The 26,314-nt window shown below is 40.8% G+C and overlaps 1 protein-coding gene across 7 annotated transcripts in view; it reads left to right on the top strand.

Annotated features, from left to right (window-relative positions):
- The first annotated feature begins 1,033 nt into the window (after positions 1–1,033).
- The window catches only part of creb5b (cAMP responsive element binding protein 5b), a 35,121-nt gene continuing 9,840 nt past the window's right edge, over positions 1,034–26,314 (top strand). For 6 of the 7 annotated variants that reach the window (XM_076889948.1, XM_076889947.1, XM_004541489.3 and 3 more), the window contains exons 1-7: positions 1,051–1,140; positions 6,259–6,336; positions 6,660–6,753; positions 8,577–8,698; positions 10,037–10,194; positions 19,837–19,963; positions 21,237–21,347. In XM_076889948.1, coding sequence (XP_076746063.1) covers positions 1,111–1,140; positions 6,259–6,336; positions 6,660–6,753; positions 8,577–8,698; positions 10,037–10,194; positions 19,837–19,963; positions 21,237–21,347 — 720 coding nt within the window. In that variant the 5' untranslated portion in view covers positions 1,051–1,110. Of the gene's footprint in view, positions 1,141–6,258; positions 6,337–6,659; positions 6,754–8,576; positions 8,699–10,036; positions 10,195–19,836; positions 19,964–21,236; positions 21,348–26,314 lie in introns of all 7 variants that reach the window. The other variant, XM_004541491.3, reaches the window with a different exon arrangement.

Raw genomic sequence — 26,314 nt, 5'->3', positions numbered from 1 at the left:
GCCCTGACAGTAACGTCAGGGAGTAATACAGTATGCAGATTGTCACTGAGGCTGAATCGTAATTCTGGCAAAAAGTAACTTTCCTGTTTCTGGAGTCATTAGACTTGGTCATGTATGTTTATTATAATTTATTTTGAAGAGATTCCCAGTTTCATAATTACTTTAGGTTCTTTAGGTTTGTAGGTAGTTTTCCCAAATTCTACTTGAATTTTTGAATTAGCAAATCCGAGGACTACAAGTCTGAGAAAATTTGTATTCTTGCATGAAAAACACTTCACTCATCATGTCACACAAGCGCACACAAGGTACATTGTAAACGTCAGTTTCTGCTTGGTTCCTTTTAAAGGGGGACTTTTGTTGTGTTTCCTTGTTTTCTCGCATGTACATAAATAGATAATACTGCCATAATCAAAGCTCCTGTGAGAGGAAACAGCCCTAATATAGTCATCCCAGTCATCTAGCCTGATGTTCAAGCCTTCTGTTTGCAAGGGGGAGTCAATCAATAGAAAGCTGGCGTAAAGGAAGTGTAGCTTTTAAAAGAGGAGTTAAAACGTCTTGGTTCAGCAGTGGATTTGCTGTGAGGCTGTGGCTAATGTTCAAAGCTACTGAGTCCAAGAATAAAGATATGGAGCTGGAAATCAGCAAATAGTAGAATTATTTTTATTTACTTGTAGGGAGCTTCCTATTATAAAGTTTCAGTTTTGTTGGTTAAAGTTTGCAGGGTCTTGATTATACTTCACGCGTGGGACTGTTTAGCAGGTTTTCCCGTTTATCGCTCTCGCAGTTGACAGATAGAAGCTGCAGCACCGCACGTTTATTTGCACTCATTGCTCTGTACTGGCGCTCCAGCTTTGGACCACACCCACCAAGGGCCAGCGGTGTTCATACATGCCCCTGGGCGTGCATTTGCAAACTCCGCCCCCGCTGGCTCCACCCACCAGCGGACCACAATGATTTAGAAGTTCAGGAATCCCACGTGACGTCACCCAGGGTGACGTTATGCTCTCTAAATAGATCGTATTGTAATCTTTTCTCAGTCCAACGTGGTTTCTTCTGAGAGACTGCTTCACATTTTCTGCACTTGTTTGGTAAGTTGAAAGCCTTGCCACCATGCAGAGGACCGTGCACGCGCCTCTGCAGGTTTGTCATCTTTTTATTTTTATTCTTTTAAAAAGCGATTCTTCTCACTTGTCCTTCTCCCTTTTTCATGCAACAGCTTGTTTTCTCGTTCGCTTCAGCAGTCTTTCTAAAGATGTGATTTTGTTTTATTTCTTTCACCTCCTGGTGTCTGCAGCTTTGTGTCGTGCGAGTTTTGTTTGAGTGAGTGCATTGTCATGTCACTTCGCGCTCCGTGTGTTTGGCCTGTCTCTTACACTGTTGTTGAAGTTGAATCGCGGAGTCAAGTGCCGCTGCAGCTCGGTCTGTCAAGTAGCAGCTAAGGCAAGTCTGCAGAAAATTATCTGAAAGGACAAAAACACGAACATTTTTATTGCAACGGGCGCTTTTCGTTGCACTTCACACCAATTTGGCACGTCTTCTAAGTTTTCATTTAGCTCTAAATCTCCGAAGCTGGACCCCTGCATCATTGTCATGCCTGTCCCATCCAGGGATACGCAGAGCAGGCTAATCTTCGGGACTCGTGCATGCTGCGGTTCACCAATGACTGTCTGGAATATAATGGGCCGGTGGTTACGCTGTTACCCCAGGGTATCCTTGTTTACGTTAAATTTATGTTCCTCTTTTTCTCTTGAACAGCAATGTTCATCAAGATTACGTCATTCTGCAGGCCAGTCGATATTTGATTAAGCGCTAAGATGTTGAGGGTTACTTTGAGTAAGGTTGTGCTGACGGTGCGCACTTTGTGACGGAACGGCTTTTTTAAAAAAAGAGAAAGATGCTTTAATTATTTGATTGCTCTCCGGCCGCTATCATTATGTTTATGTGACAGCACTATCAATAACACATGTTTCTCGTACACGATTCCACTTATTGTGCCCGAGTTTTTATTCGGTGTCGTAATAACGCCTGTTAAAGTGTTATTTATGCCTGTTGCGACTTTTTTCAGCATTTAATGTAGACTGGGATGGAGTTTCTTTGTATGAAAGCTTTTGCAATAATTTGTCTCCATAAAAATATGTAGCCTATCAGATTGAGTAAAGTTAACTTGCTGGACAAATTTTTTTTTATTTTTAAAGCAAAAATACATAATCCAAAAATAGTTCATAATAATTATTAGGATTTACATAAACTTAGACCAAGTATCATAAGCTATAGTTAATGCATTTAAATTCACTTGTTTATTCTATAATAGTGTTATTTACTAACCTTCATGGATATATGGTTTTTACATGTTAAGCTGGATTGCAGCAGTAAACTGTTAGTTGCATTTCTTGTGCTTGAGGTACCCCTGGTAATGTCTCTACTAATATAGAAGGTGTGAAAAGGTAGCAAACATAAAGGCAGTCTCAAGTCTGAGCAACAAGTACACCACAGAAGTTAGAGCATTTTATTTTAATACTAGAGCTTTCTTTTCGCCTTTACCTGCAAAGTTCTGCAAAGTGAACGCTAAGAATAATACAGTTAGAATAATGTGAGCAGTGCTAATCCCATGCTAGACCTCTGAGGGTTAATTTTTTGATTTATGAGTTTATGTTGAGTCAGAGACCAGTAATTGAAAGCTTTTGAAGTTTATATTTCAGTCAAACCAGTCTTCTAGTCATGCATTGAGTTTAAGAGCAGAAGTTCAGTGCAGACATTGTCAGAGAGGTCCCGTGTACGTTGTCTCAGGGTTCGCCGTAATCCTTCCTTCAATTTGTACTCTCAAAAGCCCAGGTTATGGCACTGGAGCTGGAGAGTTGAATTGCTGTGCATGTTTGTGCTTGCTTTAACCCCATATGCCTTTGCACCCCAACCCTTCTTTTCCTCACCATATTGTTTAAATTCTAATATGCGTTCTACCTGGAGAGTTCTTCCCAAGTTCCTCTTGAAATCGAATGCCGGACCCTAATCCTTCCCCTCACTCACATCAGGATGCAGTTAATGTAAAGTGTAACCAAATTTCCTCTGCTAAATGAAAACATCTATATTAAATGAGAGCCAAGTGCCCTGTCCAAGGAAAGGGCGTTGAATGCTGATAATTTGAAGTGTGAAAGCTATTGGATAATTCGCAGAGGCATTCGCAGAATTAATGGCTGGAAGTTTTATGTATCATATGGTTTGAATTTCCTAGTAAATGTGAGGGAATGATCGAGTCCCGTTTTAGAAACAGGAACAGGAAGGTAAACGTTTCTGTTTTTTACAGTTATGGAAACAATTTTTCTCTTATTTTTTTAATGCCTTGCTTTAAAGTTTTTATGTTTCAAGAACTGTTTCAAATTCATACTGGCAATCAAGAAGGGAGCTAGTAAACAACAGTTCCAACAAGAGTTGAAACACAACAGCTGATTCATGCTGTTTCATGAACATTTGGGGCCTTTATTTAATACACGAGTGAGTTGCGCCATATCTACAGACACTGTTTTTGTCATCTAGCGCTTAGTTTTATTTAATGATCAGCAGTGTTGGTCGTGTTTGTTGTGTCAAAATAGACCAGGTGAGTTTTTAGGGGCCCTGTTTTAGAGAACTGAACTGGTGATAGAAAGAGAGACCAGGTCTCATTGCTCTCTGACAGTGAGACCCTTTCCAGACCCTGTTCAAGCGGGCTTGGTCATGAAGTACAACTTGTTAGGAAAACAGGACTGCTTAGCATAACACAATATTTGACTGTTTTGACTGCGCTTAAGGAAATAGCCTGTACCTATGAAAAAGACACATGCACATAGTGTATGAAAGTATTCATGCCTGACACTTGACATGCCGCACTGACTTATTACAGACTTATTACAGAATTACAGATGTGGTGCGGTTCTTGTGAACTGGTAGGAGGGAGAGGTGATAATAATGCAAGCGATAAAAGGAAATGTTTAATGTGCCATTAAATAAAAATGATGTGGTCCAGTATCAGTGTTGTAAATACTGCAGATGTTTTAGTTGTACTGAGAGGACACATGATAAACCACAGACCTATTTGATGATCATCAAACTCTTAGTGTCTTATTAAACCCCCTTCTCTGATTACATTTAAGTTGGGCAATAAAAAGCAGATAAAACTAAGCACAAAAAGTTTTGTGTCTCATTTTACGTCATAATGCCAATTTTTCTTTATTTAACTGCAATTCTAAGTTATTGTAACATAGAAGAAATAGGTTTCTGTGAAACTATCATGCAGCCAAGACTCATAAGGCTCATAAGGCCAAGAATCATTAAATAATTAAATACAAAATCCATTTCTTATATGGCTAGACACCCCAAGCGCTTTGTGGGCTTTGCATTGAAACCACACATCAGCCAAGTGTGGTTTCCATGTGTGGGGTGTGAAATAGGGATGCAAGAATGGTTAAGAAATTTTATGTTAAAATAACAACTTGGAAAGTACCAATGCAGCATATATGGTTTTTTTTTATCGGTATGTAATAATTTGTGCCGGGAGACAATGAAAACTACATTAAAATCTTTCAGTTCTCCACAACTTGGTAAATGGCAGCCAGCAAGGCTGATATAAGCCAGTACTGATGTTCCTTATATATAATGGTGCATCCCTGTTTTGCATGTTTTGCATGTTCATGTCCACCTTCACCCTAAAAGACAAATAATCGTACTTACTTAACATCTGGTACGACATCCGTCTTGGCATTTGTGTTATTGAAATGTGATGACTGCTCAGAGGCTCTTTGTTAGTGTTTATTAGAAGAATAGTTTATACTTTTGCACTGTAACAATAATAAGATCTCGAAATACTAAATAAGCTGCGAACCAAGTATGATGTCGCAAAAAAAAGTACAAGGATTGCACAAATAATATTTTTTGCTCAGTAGTTTGCAGACTGTGACGAAAACCGTTTTTCTCTTTTACACAAGTGAGATAAATTTCTGTGTTTAATGTTGTCTAAACACAAAGATCTTAACAAAAATTGTTTCAGTAAAAATGCAAATGCAAGCAAAAATTTAGCTCAGAATCTGACCAAACTTCAAGTATACTGTGTGTGTTGCCTTGGTAAGCTTACAAGTGGTTGGCATCCTGAATATCACTTTTAAAAAAAGTCAAACGTCAAAATAAAATGTAGTAATAATAATAAAAAGATATATTCCTTCCTATTCCTGCCTAAAATAATTTAAAAAAATTATTGGCAGGAACAATAAAGTAAGATGCTGTAAACCTGTGCAATATAAATGTTTGAATGTGTGCGCTCCATCATGTGGATATCATATTTCACATAGGTGTTGTTTAATGCGTTTGATGTTGATCGATATATTTTAAAATCCAACTGTTGTTTCCGTAATTTATTTGAAATGTATGAAAAAAATACAGTTGAAAATTTTGACTTCTTTAACTGGTTTTGCCTGATTGGGTTTTTCAAAGTTAAAAGAGGAAAAGGATAAAATTTGAAATAATTTGTAGAGGTTTATTTTTAGTGTTTTTATCTTTTACCATCACTTGTCCCATTTTGCTTTGAATTCTTAAAGTTAAAATGATATGGGTGCACTGAGAAGTTCCTAAAGTGCACGTTAAAAAACCTGAGGCCCGCTTATTTTTAAGCTTTAAAACTAACACCAACTAAAGTTCCTTTTCTTCTTTCTATCAAATAAGCTGCACTTTCTGACTGTGCACGGCTGCACAGCCGCTGCTTCCTTTTCTTGTTCTCACTAAAAGATGCATAACCAGCGAATCAATTCATTAAGAAACCGATGACTGTATGGCTGAAACTTAAATGTGGAGCTATTTTTTCCAGATGTAAGTGCCTTTTATTTAAAGTCAATTTTGTCTTACTACATAGCTGCCTTAATAAAAAATATATAAGTACTGAGAAGCAATGTCTATATAGATACATTTGTTCATTTTGTTTATTACCAGCTTTAAAGTGTGTTACAATCTATGTGGTAATGTGCAATAAAAACGTGGATATAAAGAAAATCCATCTATCGAAATATTTAAAAGTTTTCCCAGTGGTTGAGTTTTGCTGAAGTTATTGGACCCAGTGTTTCCACAACCTCAGCCTTGATGTCATTTTAGTGGAGCCCAGATTACTGTAGCGTGAGAAAACTAGTGCAGGTGCAGTAGCAGTTTCATGTCTAGCATGACACGAGCGTATTTTCCCTCGTCTAAGGAAAGCAAAATTATTCAGCTCTCCTCACTGCTTTCTTCTTTTGTCTTTTTCTGTAGTTTTATGAGAAGTTGGCCAGAGTGATGAACTCGGACCAGGAAAGGCCGTTCGTGTGCAACGCTCCTGGCTGTTCTCAGGTGAGACTGTCGTGATAAAACTCAATGCGTACATGTGCATGTGTATATGTATGTCTGCCTGTGATATCAATACACCAAAGAGGGATTCGGAGTAGATTTATCTCTCGCGCATGAGGGAGAAGCGCAATACCATGGAAGTGCTTGAAACACAAACTGTGATCGGGTCTAGTGTTAAAATACCTAAAGAAAAAAAAGTTTCTTTTAGGATGTAGTCAAGAATGACTACAATAACAGTGAATGTTATTTTAGGGTAGTGCTTCATTTCCTATCAGTTACTCATACTTGTCTCTTTACATATGTACAATTCTTTTTTTTTTCAACAGCGATTCCCCACAGAGGACCATCTAATGATACATCGACACAAACATGAGATGACCCTTAAGTTCCCCTCCATAAAGAACGACAACATGTTATCAGGTGAGTTATGCTCCTTCAATACAGACTACCTCACTATTTGAGCAGGGTTTGAAAGAAACTTGGAGTTTGTTTGCAGCTGTGTCTTTGTGACTCATGCACAGACACACTCGTCTATCATCAGTATGCTTTACAGTGCCTCCAGAAGTTGTTTGCAATAATGTAAATCATATGAGGCATGCTACCCTACAGCTTAGTGTCATTCACAATGAACACTTCAGTAACATATAAAGAAGCTGCCTGACAAAAACTGGACAAATGAGCATTTTATGTGTGAGCTTGTCTTTCCTGTTACTTCATGTGATTTGCGCTTTTCTGTCACTCGGTGCGTCATCATTCTATATATCACGTCGAAAGAAAGGAAGTTTTACAGGGTGCAAAAGCCCAGTTGAGCCGCTGATCTGGACATTAATCTAGAGTTTCAAAAGTCCAGTAAGAGTCAAACCAATAGTAGCGGCCAATCCAATAGTGTAGATCTCTACTCCTTATAACATTCCTAATGCATCAGCCATCGTCTAGTAAAAATTGCTACAGCCAGACTATTCAAGTAGTTTCTTCTTTATTGTTTACACTCGGTAGTCAGTAGGATCAGATTTTCTAAGCCAGGCGTCTTTATCGCTTTTCGCCTGAGTTACAACTATGACTACTTTCTTACTGATACACTGAACTCAGGATAAAATAATCAGTGGTTATGCAGCACACAAAGTCACACCTCAGACACACAATGTCACATGCAAAATTGTCTACGCTTAACTTTTAGTACTATAATTCATGACCTAAAGTTGACCTGCTCTATTTGCTTTGCATTGACTCGACTAAAAACTGACATTACTCGGTTTCTTAATAGAGCTTGAGTAATATCGTCAGTCTCTGCAGATCGAAACGGCGCTGTATATTTGCAGAGTAAAACTGTGTTTTGAGTACACACGTCATGACGAAAGTTTGAGTCAATCCTCAGTCTAGCCAGAATGGATAAACACGCCATGGAGTATGCTTTTAGCCTTTGAAACAACTGTGATCCCAAAATCACCTTCAACAGTCTGAAACCCGATCTGCGTGCACCCCCCACAATGTCAAGCTGAATACCACAGCTTGACTGAGCTCGACAAATGAGACCCCACTCTGTAGGTGGGATCTGTACTTTGTCAGCAAAAAACTGGGCTGTCAAAAGTAGTGTCTCTCATCGGCTAAATACAAGTAATGCTTACTTAAAAACACAATGTGCAACAACAGTGTACGTTCATTATTCTTTTTGGATTGGTCTCCATTAGCTTGCTTAAAGTGCATGCTGGTAAAAACTTTGGCTCACATAATTGGACATCATTTTTTTAGAGTAAGGAACAATGAGGCAGAAAATACAAAAAATACAAGTCATAAAAATCGGAGAGTACAAGAAGAGTCACAGAATCAAATTAAAAGTTAGCAGTAAAACTATCCAAATTATCAGAATAAAACATGCTGCGCTGTCAAAACAGATTTAAATGCTTTCTCGTGTCTCATTTAACTTCTTGCAGACATGGTTCCTGTTTTAAATACTGTTGTGCGCATATTTGCATTTTGGTTCATTTTGCCTGCGTAAGTTTTTACATTGTATATATGTTTCAGGTATGCAAATGAGAATTAGGCATACATCTTTTACAAAAGCATCACACAATATCACAAAATGGAAAAGGAAAAAGACAAATATGAAATCAACTTTTTCACGAAAACACTACGCTTGCGGATATATTTTGCCATTTGGAACCCCTTAAAACTCTTTTCCCTCTAACTTTTAAAGGTCCACATTCTACTTTTAAACCTGAAAAACATTTTTTCTTCGTTTACAGACCAGACACCTACGCCAACACGTTTTTTAAAGAACTGTGAGGAGGTGGGCTTGTTCAGTGACCTGGACTGCTCAATTGAGCAGGAATTTTGCAAAGCCCAGGAAGAAGAGGACAGTAAACAGGTACTGGAACAAAAAGGAAAAAAAACTCAGACTAAAAAAAACAAAACAAAAAACAGATGAGACCAAAGCCACAGAGGTTAGGTGGTTAAGAGCTCTTATCTGGAGTGATCACATGAGTAATGTCGCTAACAGCGGCTCACACTGCATGAGCTGATAACACATTTTTTTTATAGACTGGAAACACATAGACCTCATGCAACCACATTCTGCCCATTTGTTCAAAAATGGATAGCCACAAGTGTTTATTCACCGCTAATATTTCTGCTATATTTCTCTCTTTTATCCAAACTATATGTTCCCTGTCTAGTTCTCGTGATGCCACTAGTGCCACGCTGCTTTAACCTCATCTGACTTGTCAACAGTGACAGACAGGGCTAGCAGGTGGAGATTTGTCACCCATCACAGATGAGGACAAAAGATATCAGGTTCTCCACCTGCAGCTTCAAACAGATCTTCATTGCTTAGAGAAGGAGTCCTATTTCTCCCAGACAGACAGACCCCTGAGACATCTTTTTCAGCAGTAATCAGGAAAAAATACTGACCAGACAGTCTTGTATGTGAGCAGAGTCACAAACACTGACGTTTGACAAAGAACATGATCATTTATGCATTATACATCTGCCCTGAAGCACCTTGACCTGAAACATGGGTAATAGTCAAATCACCACAAGACAGACTGCTTATCTAAGGTCTGGGAGTGTGTGCAGTCCCTGCTGCAGCTAAGCTGTTGTCTCTGTGGTTTGGCTCTGGAGATCGTGCGTGCTCAGGTCAGCCATGTCTAGGCTGCCCAGCCTGTGTGGTTTATGATGGGAGGCTTTGCCAAGTCAGCAGGAGGCGAGTCAGAGCAAGACTTGCAGGGAGTGTAAAGCACAACAAGATAAGAGTTAAAAATTTGAAACTTTAAGAAAACACCAAGAAGACAGTATGAAATAGTCTTATTTCCATATCCTGCAATATACTATCATAATGGTGAAGATTAAGTAATTGTACTGCAATGCAAAATACTTTATGGCACTGTAAGTGTGTGAGAGATACGTGAGTGTGAGTATTCTATCACTTGCAGCTATTTTAGTATGAATATTCATAATGTGACAGTTAAAAACTGTTGGTAAAATAAAAATAAAGGAAATATGGTCATCAATAAACTCTCAGCTCAGCACAGAAAAGCTTGTAGATGATACCTTACTTAGTTCCTCATTACCCATTCCCACCCACTGAATGTGTGAAGTCCAAGGCCAAATGGTTGAAATGCTTGTGTTGTTTTGCACTTGAAAATGCTCTTTATAGAGTCCTAAACCTCTATACTGTGCTCACTCGCCTCCTCTCTTCTCTTTACAGAACATTTCACTGCATGGCCAAGCAGGCCAAGGCCAGCACCAGCAGTCCCACTCACGAATGGGCAATCATGATACCAGCATAGTGATCCAGCAGGCCCTGCCCTCTCCTCAGTCCAGCTCTGTCATAACTCAGGCTCCATCAACAAATAGACAGATAGGGTAAGCAGACCGCAGTGGCCGAAAGATGTCGTGAAACATCAGCAGCGTAAATACAAGTAACAGGTACAAACAGGTTTTATGAAACTTGCTACTGAGAGAGGCATTTTCTCTTTTCTGTATGACATGAAACAGCAGTTGTTGAGCACTGCTGAGAATTGATGACAGACTGAAAACCGCCTGACAAGCGCAGTGATCTTTGGGGATTCTCTCACCTCAAGTGTGCCCCTGTTATACTGACAGCCTCAGTCTCATCCTGGTCCCTCTGTTTCTGTGCCAGCTGTCATCCCCCCCATTGTCTCTGAGGCAATGTCAGTGTTTCATTACATTTGGAGCAGTGTGTGTGGGACTTGCCATTCGTGTTTTGCTGTTCATTCACTGTTGTCCCATAGCAGAGCATGCCAAAGAGGGTCCCAGAGGATAAGATGAAGTCATTGTTGAAGCCTAAGCCGTGACCGCTTTTACACAGGTTTAGCATTTCATGTTCTAAAATAGTTCTTTTCACAGTATGGGAATGGCAGCTGCCTTAGAGCTCTGCTTCTCTGGAACCTTTGCAGATAGAGAAACCATATTAATTACAATGTGTGTGGGTTGCTTCTTTGTGCTTATTACTTGTATATGCACACTGTACGTAATGATTGGGGTATTGCATTGGGTATTGATTGCATAAATTTTGCCAACTCTTGCAGGGCTGTCATCTCTTTGAGTGAAACGTCTTTCCCTCTGCTGCAGTTCTGTCTTAATACGTCAGTGACATAACAGTTATAGGAAACGCACACAAACATTTATGCACCTTTTTTCCCACATGAGGACTCTCCACTGACCTCATTCATTCCTTGTGCTTTAACTTCAGCCACCTTCAAATCTGTGCCAGGGCTTTGTTACTGTAAACCAGGCCTGTGGCAAACTTGTTAGACATTGAGATGGCTCAGAGTTAGGCCAGCCCTGTGTTGAGGCTGTCTTGTGTAGATTTACAGCTTCGGGAGCTAGTGAATATTGGATGGGAGGCCCATCACTAAGTCTGACTGACACCCCATCAGGCTCTTTGTTGAGGACAGGGATGGAATTTCAACCCCTTGGAGGAGCAGCAATCACTGCCAGTAACAGAGACGTTGTCAGGCCTGCTTCACCTGACTTTACCTGTCATTGTAAACTCTTTACCTGACTCACCACTTCACTTCGCAGCCCTTTCTGACCACAGAGCCCTTACCGGTTTGTTGAGAGAGCTGTGTTATTGTTTATTGTCGTAAAATCGCATCACTCAAAATTCAGAGACGGTATGCCATGTGGTGGTGGTTGCCAGCCACAGAACTGCACCAAGTTGCCAGCTGCAGTGATCTGTCACACATGATCTGAGGCAACCTCTGAGCAGCAATTGTATGGTCTAAAGTTGCAGATGCGTCACTTGTTTACGAGGATGGCGGAATCCTGAAACATGAATAGGATGGGAATATTCACACAAGAGAAAACTGATCTGGAAATGTTCACATCAGCAGGAAAATGGGCTGAGGAAACCCCTCCACTGAAAAGCAGAACTTCCACAGGAAGCCATTAGGGCTCACCAAAGCCTCTGTGCACAGGGTCTCTCCACAGGAACTTCCTACATAGAGACCATGCTGGACACTTCACAGACTGGTGTACTCAGTCCAACACAGTCCAGATATTAGCCTGTTAATTCATGAGAATTGTAGGCTTCAATATGTTTTGATTTACTGTGCTTTTGTGAACAAGGTCATCATGTAAAACTAGAAGCACAGTTAGGTTCCCGCTATGTAAATCTTTGTGTTTAATTTGAACCATAATAACCTAAGAGACTATTAAAAAATGGTTATCCTTGTCACGACTGGTAAAGGTTGTGTATCTGATCATTGCAGGTCTATAAATCTTTTAGTATCAACACACTTTATGGGGCTCTGTGGTAAATATGTCTCTAAATGAGACAAAATCACCAAACAAAATCAGTTTAATCTCACTTTCATCTGATTCTTCATTTTGTTCCTCTGCTCTGCTGAGTGCACAGCATGAGCATCCAATGAATTAGGATAACAAGTCATTTTCATTGCTCCACAATGTTTACTAAAGAGCTTTGAGGCTTGGAATCAATTAGGATTGGCTTTCCTCAAGTCCATTTACTTTAGGATTGAGCTGGGCCTGCAGCTGTGAAACCTGAGGACCTCTCTCGCTCTCGCTTTTTCTCTCCTTCCCTCAGCTCTGAGTCCTTAAAGGAGGTCTTGGGGGAGCTGCACTGACACAAACCAGTGTTAAAACCAGGCATAAGAAACAGCCAGCAGATCTTAATGTCACGGCTATCATTATCATGCAAAGTGAAGCGGTGTCCAACTGTTCTGAATGCTCTCTGCTTTTCAGTTACAAACATCTGGTGCTGAGTTATGTCAGAGTTAAATGTGTTGGACATTACTAGTCAACCATGTGAGATACAACATTCTGTGAAAACCTCAGCCTTTTCACTTGTAAGTGGAGCTTGCTGGGTGGATGGGTGTGGGCACAAGGCATTAAAAAATGACATTCTTCTATTTTGGCTGCACAAAGGAATTCAGCCTGATTGTTTCCATTACATAGCACAATCAACCTGAATGCATCTGGGCTACGTGAATACAGTACAGATGTGGCAGATTTCATCATCAGTTGCCGATAATTTGATAGTTAAGTACTGCTTTCAACTATTATTTTTTTTTGTTAAATGTACATTACAGATGTCTAAACCTACTAAAGTGTTAAAGACAATATTTGAACTTATGAGATGCAGCCCTCAAAACCACTAACTGCTGTCAGGCAGTGTTGGTTTTTCACCATTTAACCAAAAGGTTTTTCAATTTACCTTCAATAATGAAAATAGAACTTTGTCTCATTTTGTTTTTGTACAAATGTGACAATAACCACATTAACTTTAAAGCAGCTCTTTCTATGCGGAGAGTCTATTCGCTTTTCTAGATTGTGGATTTATCTTTAAACCTATACATCTATCATTTGCGGTGTCCCACCCTGGGCGTACTGTGTGCAACTTGTAAGTTTGGCTGTCACATTGTGCACAGGTTTGAAGGAAGTCAATTTGTGGTTGTGTTTCCCATGCTGCTTTAAATGCACAATATTTTTCACACCTTCAGCACCCTTCTACTTGTGGTCCTTGTCTTTGCCTTTAAGGGAAGTAGCAGAAATAGATGTTGGTCTTCATGCCTTCTTAACAGCAAGGTTTCATGCAAAGTGTAGAGTGATATTAACTTCCTGTGTTTTTGCAAAGAGATTTGCTAGTGTGCTGATTGATCATGAAGAACCACTGGGTAGAAGATTTGCTTTTAATAGATTGAATTGTAGCAGTTCAATTTATTAAAATGTATAAGTGTCTGTGACAAAGAACATTTGCATTTCTATTTGATTGCAAAAGCTTGCGATCATCCTGTTAATCCACGATCATTGTCAGATATTATAGCTAGTGAGCACTTATTGAGAACAGATGTTCATGTCTAAACACAATGTGTACATGCTCTTTTACATACAGTGTAATCTGATACTCACTACTTCATCAATTGTTTAAAATAGCACCGCTGACCTACTATACTGAATTAATATTGATACAGTGGTGCCGATAGGTGGTTCATGATACACACTGCATATCGTATAGATTGCATAATAACTCTTTCCATGCCTGTAATAACCCAGTGGTGCTGCCTTCTAAGTGCACTGCACTGGTGCATGAGCATAGAGAGAAAGGATGTTATGGGCTGTTTATGGATAAAGTTTGACCTCATGAACTTTACAATTTAAACAAGATGTCTTTTATTATTGTTTATGATTAGATTGCATTCACAAAGTTGTGATAAGGAGGGAGGTCCGTCCTGCGTATACGAGTGTGTGACCTCTACAGAAAGCTTAAGTTGCCCCCGTGCTCGAACTTGTTAGTTCTCCGCAAAAAAAAGTGGCTATTGGCTCCGAATAAATTGTAGAGCTAATCCAAATAGAAAGGAAGGAGGTAGACAGAAGAGAAAACTGGTAAGCACGGTACAGACGAATAAAGCTCAAACTATGTAATCAATTAAAAAAATAGTGAAAAGACAAAAAGAAAGAGAGAGAAAGCAGGATGTACATCTGACCTGAATTAAGATGAGCTCATTGTGTACTGCACTGGGTTTAATAGTGCGTTTTTAGAGGAACGCCCAGACTCTGTTCCCTCTCATTCCAGCGGGTCTGTGTCATCCCTGCCCTGGGGCCACCACACATGCAGGCTCCTGCACAAGCAACTCACACACAGGGATGTGCCTCAGAGCTCTGGGGAGCACAGGGATCACAATGTAGGGAAGTGTGGAAAAGAGGGATCAGAGGTGGACAGAGTAGGGGAAGAATGGGATCAGAGGTGGATGGAGGAGCGGAAGAAGGTATTAGGAGGTATAGATGGCGGAGAGGAAATGACAGATCCTGGGGGTAAAGGAGAGAGAGTGAAGAGTGGCATCAGATGGTGAGGACATGGATTTTGCTGGATGGTGTGTACAGAATTAGAGGAAAAGATAGAAGCATGAAGAACATGGCATCAGAACAACGTGGGTGTGGGAAAAATGTATGGAGATTCTGAAAGAGAAGGGAAGATGGAAAGCTGAATGAGAGATGAGACTGACAGAAGACAGGAATCAGGTGGCAGGGTGACAGGAGCCTAGGTTGGCTTTACAGCAGAGACATAAACATGTTAATAAATAGTGAAGTTTTAGTAGATGAAAAGGGAAAAAGATGAAGTATCTCTGAAAGTGAAAGGGTCTGTTTATGCCAAATGTTACAGCACCAGTCAGGTGCTGCTGACAGATCCCAGGGTAGCTTGTAACAAGATGACTCATTAGCTGCTGAAGAGTTTTTCCGATTCACCGCCGATATGAATGCACTGACATGCTTTCGTTAAAATGAAAGCCAACCCATCTTTGCTTTCCTCAGCCAAGAGCATCTGATGATTCAAAACAGTATCATATTTGGTGAATAAATACCGCAACACTTACACTAATTTGCTCCAGAGTGTCACTCCCCACCATTCCTAAACTGTGCTTTGGCATGCCTTAACTCAGCTTGAGGCACCCTAATGTGAGGACACCCCAGCCCAGATCCATTCCAGTGAAGCACCCTCCCAGCATCCATCCCTTCTCTAGAGCGCTAATAAAAGTCAGCCTGTGTCGTAACCCATTATAGCTGATTTATTTGATCAGATTTGTATTATTTCCTCAGTCCAAACCCCATGGCACTCTCCTCCCACCAGTGATTAAAGGCAGTAAATCAGGGGCAGGTCCTGTGTAGTGTTTACTCAGAGAGCCAGGCAGCTGCAAGCTGTTTGAGGCCCTTGTTTCTCCCGGTATTTACCTCCGTTCCCATGGTGACTGCACCACCATCTCCCAAACGTCTGGAACTTGGCCCTAGGCTGTTTTGGTTACGTTCAAAAGTTTTTAGCTGCTGTGTCTACCCAGAGCTTGCAGTGACTTCACCCAGCGAGGAGTGAGTACAGTGATGCTGGACTGAGTTGAGGAGGGAAAGAGAGGGAAAAGTGAGAGGAGGATGGGAGGGAGGGACAAAATCTGGGGGTAGGCAGGCACAGGGTGGGGGGAGGGCGAAAAACCAAGAGCATTACATCATTGCTGGAGCCGAGTCAGAAAGGGAAGGATATGAGTCAGTGGACTCTCTCTCTCTCTCTCTCTCTCTGTTGGATGGCAGCCAACCCCCTTGTGTATAAGTCCCCAGTACTTGAGTTGGAGTTGGGACTGTTGGGATTGGGACAGTAAAGCACAGTGTGTCTACAAAATTTGTAGATTACACACAGTAGATCAGGGGGACGTGGGTTTAGGCGTGGACACCATGAGGGGTCCGTGGTGGAAAGAAATATCATAATGATGTGGACAATTAGAAATAAGAGAGCACAAGAAAAAGTAAAAAAGGCATAAAGAGGGATGAAAGTCTACTAATGATGTCATGGTGGAGTGAAGATGGGTGGGTTTGGGCGGCGGCGGTTCTTGGGCGGGGATTGTGGAGGAGAGCTGGGCTGAGAGCGAAGCACTCAGTAATGTGAGAGCGCAGGGTCAGAACTGCAGAGTATCTACCTGCTCTCCCCTGGGGCCCACAGCCCAGGCTATTATCAGTCCCCTCAGTGGAGCCGAGCCTGTCATTATTCACTCACACACACACACACACACACACACACACACACACACACACACACATGCATATGTTCACACGCAGCTTAATGAAAAAGTCACACACTCACATATGCACTTATTCACATATAAACACTTTGAGCAGGAGGATGTAAATACACAAAGCAGGAGGGAGCATGAAATATAGAAAGTTTCTTGTTTAACTCTTTATACTGTATTTGATTAGTGCCTTACTGACGGTGTACGATGGTGCTATATTAAAATGCATTATTTTGTAGAGTATAGTATTTATCAGAGTGAAAAAAAGAATAAATGGTTTAGTCTGTAAAACGCACAGGAAAAGGAAAGAGTGACACAATACTACATATTAAGAGTTCATCAGAAGCAGGAAATCTTTCATTTTAAGTTGCTGGAAAAAGCTAGAAAAACAAGTTCAGCCCTTTTTCAGAACTGTTGCTGAGGCGCTTTACAGTGTGGTTCTGACACTGTAATGCATAAGAAAAGTTGCCATTGTGTTCACTTCAACAAGTAAGTTATATTTGTTTCTTCTAGATTTTTGGATTCACCGTTAGTGACTTTTTGCCAGCTGTCTGAAATGTCTTTATTTATCAGCAGAGTCAGCACAAAGCTCGGGTTAATCCCTTGAGGAAGTGCTGTCAGATGTTAGTGTTGTTTTTTTCTTCCCAGTGGACAAGCAGGTTGTGTTTTGGTGAATGTGGTCGTGATGGACAGAGCGTTCGTCTAACAGACAGGTGCAGAAGTTACGGTCTTCAAAAGGAGCCTTTATTCTCTGTGTCACAGAGCCTGTGTGTCTGCGTGTTTTTTTTTAATGTTGTTGTTTATTATGTGGCTGCCAGGATTAAGGATGAAGTATGACTGAAATAGGGCTAATTAATAAAAAAATAAACGTATAAAGCTTATCCTTCTTACAAAATACTGTTTGTTTAAATTAGTAGAATAGCACACATGATACATGTGGGAAACGAAAGCAAATACTGTGACAGTTTTAGAACAAAAATACTTTAAATGAGCCAGTTTTGTTTAGCTAATTGACACATCATAATGAGATACAGACGTGCTTCAAGTTAGCATTCGTTTTTACTTCAGTGTGTTGCAAAAATCTGTTGAGAAAACTTCAGTCTGCGTCTGAATGAAAAATCGAGTCATCACGTAGTTATGAAAAAATGATGTAGTCTTCATCTACATAATCAACAGCATGTACCAGCATGCGACTGTTCATCCTTCTGAATGCTGGCAAAGTCTAAACACTGAGGGAAACTGTTGATGCAGCTACACTGCATACCTCATTGTACTTTCATGAGTTTTCCCATGTGGAAATGTTTGAATTCGCTGTGTTGCTCAGATGTCATACGCGCTGTTAAATGAGTGTGATTGTGATAAATTGGGATGTTATACTGGCATGACACATCGTCAGGATGGTAATAGTCCTGTGTGTGTGTGCAGCAATCTAAAATGTCTGGAGCATAAATGCACATATTTAGGTCTGGAAAAATACAGGTATTTATTCAGGTGGTGGAACGTTTGCCCTGTTACCCCCCCTCCATTAGGCCATCACTCCTTCACCACTCACTATTACCGTAATCCAGGCTGTGATGTGGTGAATTGATTATGTTAACCCGTTGAACACAGCTAACCTAAATGCTTCTTGTTTGCTTGGAGGAAATGGAGCTTAAATAGCTGGTGAGTGGCAGCGCTGATTGTGGCGATACAGATAACTGGAGATTTATTGATTCTTCTGATGCAAGTTGTTGAAGAATCGTGCGGTGAATGCTGCTTTTAGATGTGAGGACTGAATAATTGCTGCATTCATGTGGGTGTTGCAGCACCTTGCAGCTGGGAATTGTTGTTCTTAGAAGCAGGGATTTGGTGACAGTTGTATAAATGATGTCACCGAGCGCAGATGTATTGGTCTGGGTATTTGTATGGCCAAGGCCTTGAGCCAGTGACTGAGACAGGACTGCTGTCAATAGTTTAAGCTTAGCCTGGGCCCTCTGTACATGTGATTTATTGATGTGGCCGTGAGTGTGGATAAGCCCGTTGGTCCGCCCGCTCTTGTGGTCACTGAAAGAGATTTTCCCCACAGGGCTTCCATTGCTTTAGCAGTTTCTAAATATGATTCTCATCATGCTCATCTCATGTGGTTGTTATGACAAATATTAGTCATTTATCATCACCAAAATCATTATTCATCCATTGTTTTTGGATATACTTTACAAAAGTAAAGTATATCCAAAAACTCATGAGATGATTGAAGTGCAGCATGCGCACAGGCTCACTAATGTTTTTTTTTGGGGGGGGGGTGGTTCTGTTCTGAGTTTGTGGCTGTAGAAAGAAGAGCAAACTAAAAAAGAACGAGCTTGCGGAAAGCATTTTCTCTCAAAATGTTAAATTTACTTTAAAGTGTACGAATAGATTTCCTTAGCCGCCCCACTTTGTAGAATTACGATAATACAATAGTTTTTTTTTTTAGCGTGCGCGCTTTCAGCTCAGGGCTTTCCGAGAACATGGGGCAGCAGCCAACTTGCATGTTTGGAAAGTGATTACACTTTTAACCAGAAATACGAAAAATGAAAGCAATTCATTGCATTCAGAGACTCTGAATCTTTTGATATAAGCACCAACATTTCTCTCAGTATCTATGACAGAATCAGCCCCTTTAGTCTAAAAGGAAACACTTGATGAAGTTTTTTCTTTATTATTGTCAACGGAGCCACAGACCCTTAGTTTTTATAAGCACATCAGTGCGTCACATCAGGTGACAGCAAAATACCTAATCCTCTAAACTGCGATTGACAGAAGTCCCCTATATTTTTTATATTATTATCATGTTATGAAGTAATGTAATATATAATGTAATATATAGTAATATTCGTGCTCTGTTTTTGATGTTCCTGTCTTCAGAGTGAATGAGCTTCAAACCAGAGAGCTAGAATTGAGTATAAAAGTTAGACATGATCACCAACTATATCAGTGGGTAATCAAATTCCCTTTAGCAACTGTAGTTTTTAAACATACAGTTTTTAAACTCACAAAGGTGACTTAAGCTAAGCTTGTCGTGCATTTTTTCACTTGCCTTCTTTCATGCCTTTGTATATTATAGTAATAATTTATTTCAGCACTTAATTTGTAGGAAATATAAAAACAGTGAGTCATTTATATCACACTATAATGTATAATACAATTATTCATACTCTGAAAGTACAGAAAGATAAAATTAACTGAGAATTAAACTTTTTTGTGTGTGTAAAAAAAAAAGAAGAAATTAGTAAATGTCCATTAATATACTAAAAAGGGATGTTACACTATATTATCACTTCTTTCTTTAATATATGCTTATACATTAATTTTGTGCTTATTAGGACACGTTAAAAACTAGCGCTAAATTTCATGCTGGATTTGGTGCTGGTGTATGAAACAACAAAGAATAATATTCTTAGATTGTGTGTAGCAGGACAAACCCTTAAGTTCCTTGTCTGTGTCCTTTTAGGCCCGTCCCCGGCTCGCTGTCCTCACTACTGCACCTACGAAACAGACAGAGGCAGCCTCTGCCAGCCTCCATGCCTGGAACTCTGCCAGACCCGACCATGCCCGGCTCCTCTGCTGTGTTGATGCCTGTGAGTACCACAACAGATTACAGAGCATATTCACTTACAGCGGCGCTCACGCATGCAGAAGTAGACTCGTTTACTCCTGTGATGACAGTGCACTGTACATTCAGACTGAACATAAGCTGTGTTGGTGTTGCTGTGCAGTTTCGACTCTTCCTGCAGAAATGAATGGTTTTTTCCTGTGAGTTCAAAATGTAAATTTTCACTACAATTAAGCCAACTAAATTCAGAACAATCACATTGTGTAACAGGAAATGATAACAACATAGCAAAAGGCCCTCGTATCAGGATTGCAATGATACAACATATGTTCCGTTTGTAACATAAGACGGCTCAGTTTTATGGTGTGGAAAAATCCTTCCCATGTTTATTAAATTAAGGGCTAAGCGATTTTTGGGAAGATTGACGGTTCAGGAAAGGGGTGCACGTTTGGGTGATATTTTTACACAAAACACACTTACTGCAATTAAGATTGTGTGTCAGGTTCTAGACCCAAATCTCTGTGGACCAGGGGAAGGGGAGGGCAAGGAAAAGGTCCAGCCAGGGGTGGGGGTGAGAGGGCCCATGCCTCATGGAGAGCACCGCAAACTTCACCAAAACTTCAGCAGCTAAGAGGCCGCAACACCTTACACGCACACATGCATGTAGATGTTCAAGCAAACATATCTTCTTTCCTGTTTGCACCACACGGTGAACACGGGTCACCTTTCACCACATGTCATGTGAATTCTTCACATTCAGGTCTCAGCTATGACACATAACGACCAGACTAGAATCAATCAGAGACAGGTAGTGAGCGCATACACACAAAGACAGATGGTTAGAAATTTGTAGAGCTAACTAACCTATGTCCTTATTGAAACATCCTGCAACTAGACGACTTTGATGTTAGTCTGACAGATACTCACCAAACTGCTGTTAGAAACTCTCTCACACACACACACACACCCCAGTTGCCCAGCTTCCTGTGTTAAGTCCCTGCATGCTGGCTTCCTGTTTTGGGTCAGCTCCAGTTATCATCACACAGAGCTGTGCACAGGGCAGCCTGTCATGTGAAATCAGGCTCTCATGCGTTCTCATCTCATGCTCCATAACCTCAAAGGATAGGTCTCACACTTAAAATGCTTAAAGGTTTTTGGTGCATACCTGTGAGAAAGCAGTGATTGCATCTCTGAAAAATCACCACTCTTAGCATAAATAGTACAGCATGATTGATATGTGTTTAAATAAAGCCCTGTTTACACTTGCGTGATTGTTATTGTATTGTTGTAATCTTCAGATGGAGAGACAAATGTCCATGGGCTCCAATATGATGGGCATGCAAAGCCCCGCCCACAGCAGCTCCTGCTCCTCCACTCACATTCCCTCCATGCACTCAGAGGCCAAACTGGTGAGTATATGCAAGCATTCACATGCATACATAAACTTTTATGCCTGCACACACACACAAACACACACACACACACAAGCTGAAAAGTGTTGCAACCTTCTTTTCCACTGGGCTCTGCCAGCAAGGCTGCACTCTTAGGCCTGTGTGGATTTCATCATTTAGTGTGTAATCAAAGCTGTGTCTGAACCTGCCAGTGCAGCACCGGAGACTCTGGCTGGAATAAAGGGCCCTTTATGTGGTTGTGGCTCGGCTGCCCACCAACTGCCTGATGTATATCTTAATGTACAGAACATGTTCTGTAGGTCCTGCAACTTGTTAGCACTAGTTTAACACAGCAGGGAAAAAAATCAAATGACCTCATCCTTTCACAAAGCATTTAGTTGTAGAAGTTGGAATAATATGTAGGCACAGGTTTTGAGAGTCAAAGAAGGACTGGCAGAAGAAAAAGCTCAAAAAGAAAAGATTCTTTGCACTGTTCTTGATTTTGAATGCCAGTACTGCTGCAACACTGGTTCATGACAGCGCACCTCTGATTAATGAAAAATAGCTAAAAAGTTACATTTAAGGTGACATGAATTGATTAATGCTGTAGCAACGTGACCAACTGCCAACCTTTGTTTTAAAAATAAATAACTGGAGTGTCATGACATGGATATCGAGAAAAAAGAAATTATAAACCATAATGAAAAGAGTTGGCTGCTCTTTGTGTTTGGAAAGGTTCATAGATAGCTGGGTTTACTGGAGAGAAACATCCTGGAGAGGCAAAGACACACACATAGACAGAGAGAGAGGGAGAGAGAGAGGGGTAGCAGAGGTCATTAGAAGAGTTATTGGTCTGATAGAGGAGAGCGGGAGCAGTCCCAGGGCATTTAATTCTCCCTCTTCCTCCCGTTCTCTCAAGATTGATCGCCTTTGTAGTCTTTTGAATCTCTTCAACTGTTCCTATGGTAACACACTAGGGTAACACAATATTAGTGTATTAGGCTTATCTCTCCCCTGGCCATCATCCAGACATGTCTTACTCTTTTTTTTTCTCCTCCTATCTGTGTAATTGAATTGTAAATGCTCTGTTAGGCCTCCTATAAACATATGCAGTCACTAAATGGCTGCAGGCCCCCTAACCATGCAACTTTCTGGTTAGTTGGCCATTCGGGCACGAGGCACAGCAACCCAATGTGTATCAATTGAGATTCTGCTCCCTGATGTCTGAACACAACTGATGGAATTTTGTGATTGTGGACAGAAAGTGAGAGACTAATTGTGTTATCCGGGTGCGATCTCCAGCGTGGGTTTCATAAGCATAGACGGGGTCTCTAATGTCTCCAATATCCTCGCCCGGGCCTGGTCGATAAATACGGCCTCGCTATCGGATAACTGGGCCATGATCAGGCCCATGTGTCCCCTGCGACGATCTCAATCCGGCTCTAATCGCATTACCCTGACCATGTTGACTTTCCGCCAATGGGAAATCTTCGCACTGTAACCCCACACCTCGGAGGAACGGATCTGGATGCACTCTTTGTGCTCAACGTTTACATTGTGAGAGCAGAAGAGGGGATTGAGTGGGACTTTGATAGACATGAAGGAAACGGACAGACAGGCAGAATAGGCAATAGAATTAAAAGGCGAGAAGCAATATTGATATACTGCAAGATCAAACAATGAATAAGAAGGGAGAAAATAGAAGACTTCTTAGGGAAAAGTAGAACCAGTTTCCTTTGTCTTTTCATGTTTGTGCATGCATGTATGGCCATATGGGTGAGCTTGCTGCTGTTTGATATTTTGTGGTAACTGGAGGCATCGGTAGCAGGATTATCCCTCCCCTGTCAGAGAAAGCATGCCCTGAGCCTGGGCTAATGAAGGCTAATTGATTTTGTGGTGGGCCAGAGCAGTAGGGAGGCCTGTCTCTGGTGTAAATAGTTAATGAGCCAAAGGACTGCTGTGGCCCCTTGGGGACTCATATCTTGCTCTAAGCTCTCTGTTTGTGCTCTCTGGGCTAAAGACTGTATCTGCATCAGTGCCCATCTTTGTTCTTCTGATTTTCTACTTAAGTGCCATCATTTAAGTGGTATAGCAAAGCTTGATGGTGGAATAATTGATATGTTTTTTTTTCTTAATGCTTTTAGTTTGTTGCCTGGGAGGGTTGCTGGGATTGGAATGTTTTATTAGTTTTAGCTCAAGTGTTTTTTTCCCCCTTCTTGTTGTGAGGGACTGGGTGCTCTTGGTGCCGGGTGTGGTTGAATTCTGCTCTGTTGTGGTCTGGGGAATTGAATAGTGAGTGTTGTGTGCTGGAGCTTGTGGGATAGTTGACCCTCGCAGCGTGGAGGAAACGCAGTACAGAGGAGGCCAAGTTCCACAGCATGCTGGCCAAAGCATTACATCACCACTCCTTACGAGCGCACGCACACACACATATATGCACCGCGTGTGGACCAGCACTGTGTCATCTTGCTTGTACAAATAGCTGCAAAATCATGCACACACGTGCACCCACACATGCATGTACAGGCAGCCAAGACTACTTGAAAAACGACTGACAGATGAGATGCACACACAGAATACATGCATGCCTATAAAGGAAAACTGTAAAACATTTCTGAATACTTGTACTGTTTTCTACTCCCCACACCTACACCCCCAACCCACCCCAACCCTCACACACCACAGACCCCCTATGCTTAAATTTTGATATTTTTGTTCATGCAATGAAAGGTAATTGCTATCATTTTTCATCTGTAACAAGAAAAACCCAAACAAGCCCTTATCAAATTTCCCCTAAAAACAAACTCGAGTCTATGAATGCCCGCTGTGGCGCATGGCTCATGTCAGTGGCACTGTTTTCAGCATGGTGCACTTTGGCATTGTTTTATTGTGTCTTTTAACTGAGTCCCATGCTTTCCACACATCCTGACTGCTTGCTAATTTCAGAAAGAGGCGCCTTGAAAGGGCTTTGTGCTGGTGTATGAAAATGTGTTATTTATTATCTCCCAATTATCTATTGTTTATATTGTTACTAAGGACAATAAATTTGTCACTAAGCATCGGGCTAGGTGCTGAGATTTTTATGTGGTAAACAATACTATATGTTCTTTCACTGCAGCCTGCTTGGCTGTGGAGCTGGCACTAGATTGGTGGATGACATAATTCCTGGCATGCTCTAAATATGCTCCTTTTTACTTGAAGGGGGGGAGGGGGGGCAAGCAGTGCTTCTCTTAAAGGAACATTTCATAGCACACAGGAGGGCCAATAATCAAAGTATTCCACGTGCACTGATGTTGAGTTTTCATTTCACTTGCACAAACCTTGCTGTTAGTTCTTCAGGGTAACTCTTTCGTACATCTTCACTGTTTAGCGAAACGCTTGATCTTTAATCCTGATAATCCAAATACTAGTTGCAATTCAGTAACTGCACTGCACTGCACCTATTTTGCTCACAAATTCCAAAAAAGTGAGGCAGCTGCAGATGTTACAGTTTTCATCTCTGCCATGTCATGATTGATGAAATGATTACCTTAGTATAAAATCATTTGTAAGCAGTTAAACCATTAGCATAAACTGTAACCCTGTTATGTGTTCCATTCATTTTCTTTCACCATAGTAGGGGAGCACCTCTGGCAAATTCTCTTGTTGTGAGGAGGAGGAGGAGCAGTACACACAATGAGAGTCTAACTACAGGTTTTGTAAGCAACATCTGTATGAATGGTGGCATTGTCGGGGTATGATGTCACTGAGCAGAGACGCTGAGCTAAGAGCACAGCTGAATCTGCAGACTGCTTGCGTTAACTCTAGCTTGTATGTACATTGTGTGTGTTTGTATGCATGGTCATGATTGTGTGTGTAAATGCCTCTTTTTTCACTGCACTGGCACCCCGTCTGGTACTCATTGTCCTTGGAGCCAAAACACATCTGTGGACAAAGTGGGCTAAAACAAACCATGAAGTCAGAGTTTGCATATGGTTTGTGATACAGATCAGTTATATGCATATGTGTGGTTAGTTAAGTAAACGTGGAAGATGTGCAGTCAACTAGTGACAGGGTACAAAGGACACATAGAGAGAAGGTTAAATATTTTGGATGCAGCAGAAGTTTATATGACTAGTGGTGGTGGTGGTGGGGGGGGGGGGGGGGGTTCTACAGAGATGAGTCCTTTTAGCAGCGTAGAGTGTGACGCAAGAGCTGCTGGATCAGTGCAACTGCCACATAAACCAGAAAGGAACTTCTGCTTCAGTGCGACTAAAATTGTACTTGTGAGATAAATAGATGAATCATCAAAAACCTCACGACACCACAATTTATCACCTTTTTCAACTATAAAATATGCCTGCCAACATCTGTTTACAGAAAATCCAGAAGAAAACATGTTAGATAAAAGTTATAAATTGATTTCCATTCCACTGAATAAACCCAGCCAGAATTTTGGTTCCCAGGACTCTCTGTTGGATGTACTTTCAGCTGAGCCGATTTAACAAAAGTTTGCTCGGCCAACATTATCTCAGATTGGTGGTGAATTAGATGAGCCCTCTTGTTAACAGTATTTTGATAGTGTTTTAATGTCCCTGTAAAATCGCCATGGAAAATATTGGGATACTACGCTATGAGTGAGAACTCAACAAAACAACTCTATGTTTATATATATGTGTGTGCGTGCGTGTGATTGTGTTATTGTAAGATTATATTTAGAAAACTCATATTCACATTTGAATAGTGAGTGAGCGTGGCAGGAGGAATGAGTAATGTGTTAGTTGATGAGATTTCCTTCCCATTCTGTACCATCGGTTAGTTAGAAAACGATTTAAAGGACAAGTTCATGAAATTTACGTTTCATGTCTATTAGTTTATCGGTCTTTTAAGGACTTTACACAGTGGTGTCTGTGAGTGTATTAATTTTATTTATTTTTTTATTAAATAGCACTTTTTAAAATCAGAGAGCTTGACTATAAGAATAGAGACAAATTACAGCAGAAGCA

Source organism: Maylandia zebra, linkage group LG11 (genome assembly GCF_041146795.1).
Source record: "Maylandia zebra isolate NMK-2024a linkage group LG11, Mzebra_GT3a, whole genome shotgun sequence".
Lineage (NCBI taxonomy): Eukaryota > Metazoa > Chordata > Actinopteri > Cichliformes > Cichlidae > Maylandia > Maylandia zebra.
Note: the sequence above shows the minus strand (reverse complement) of the source record. Positions and strands in the feature narration are given on the sequence as shown.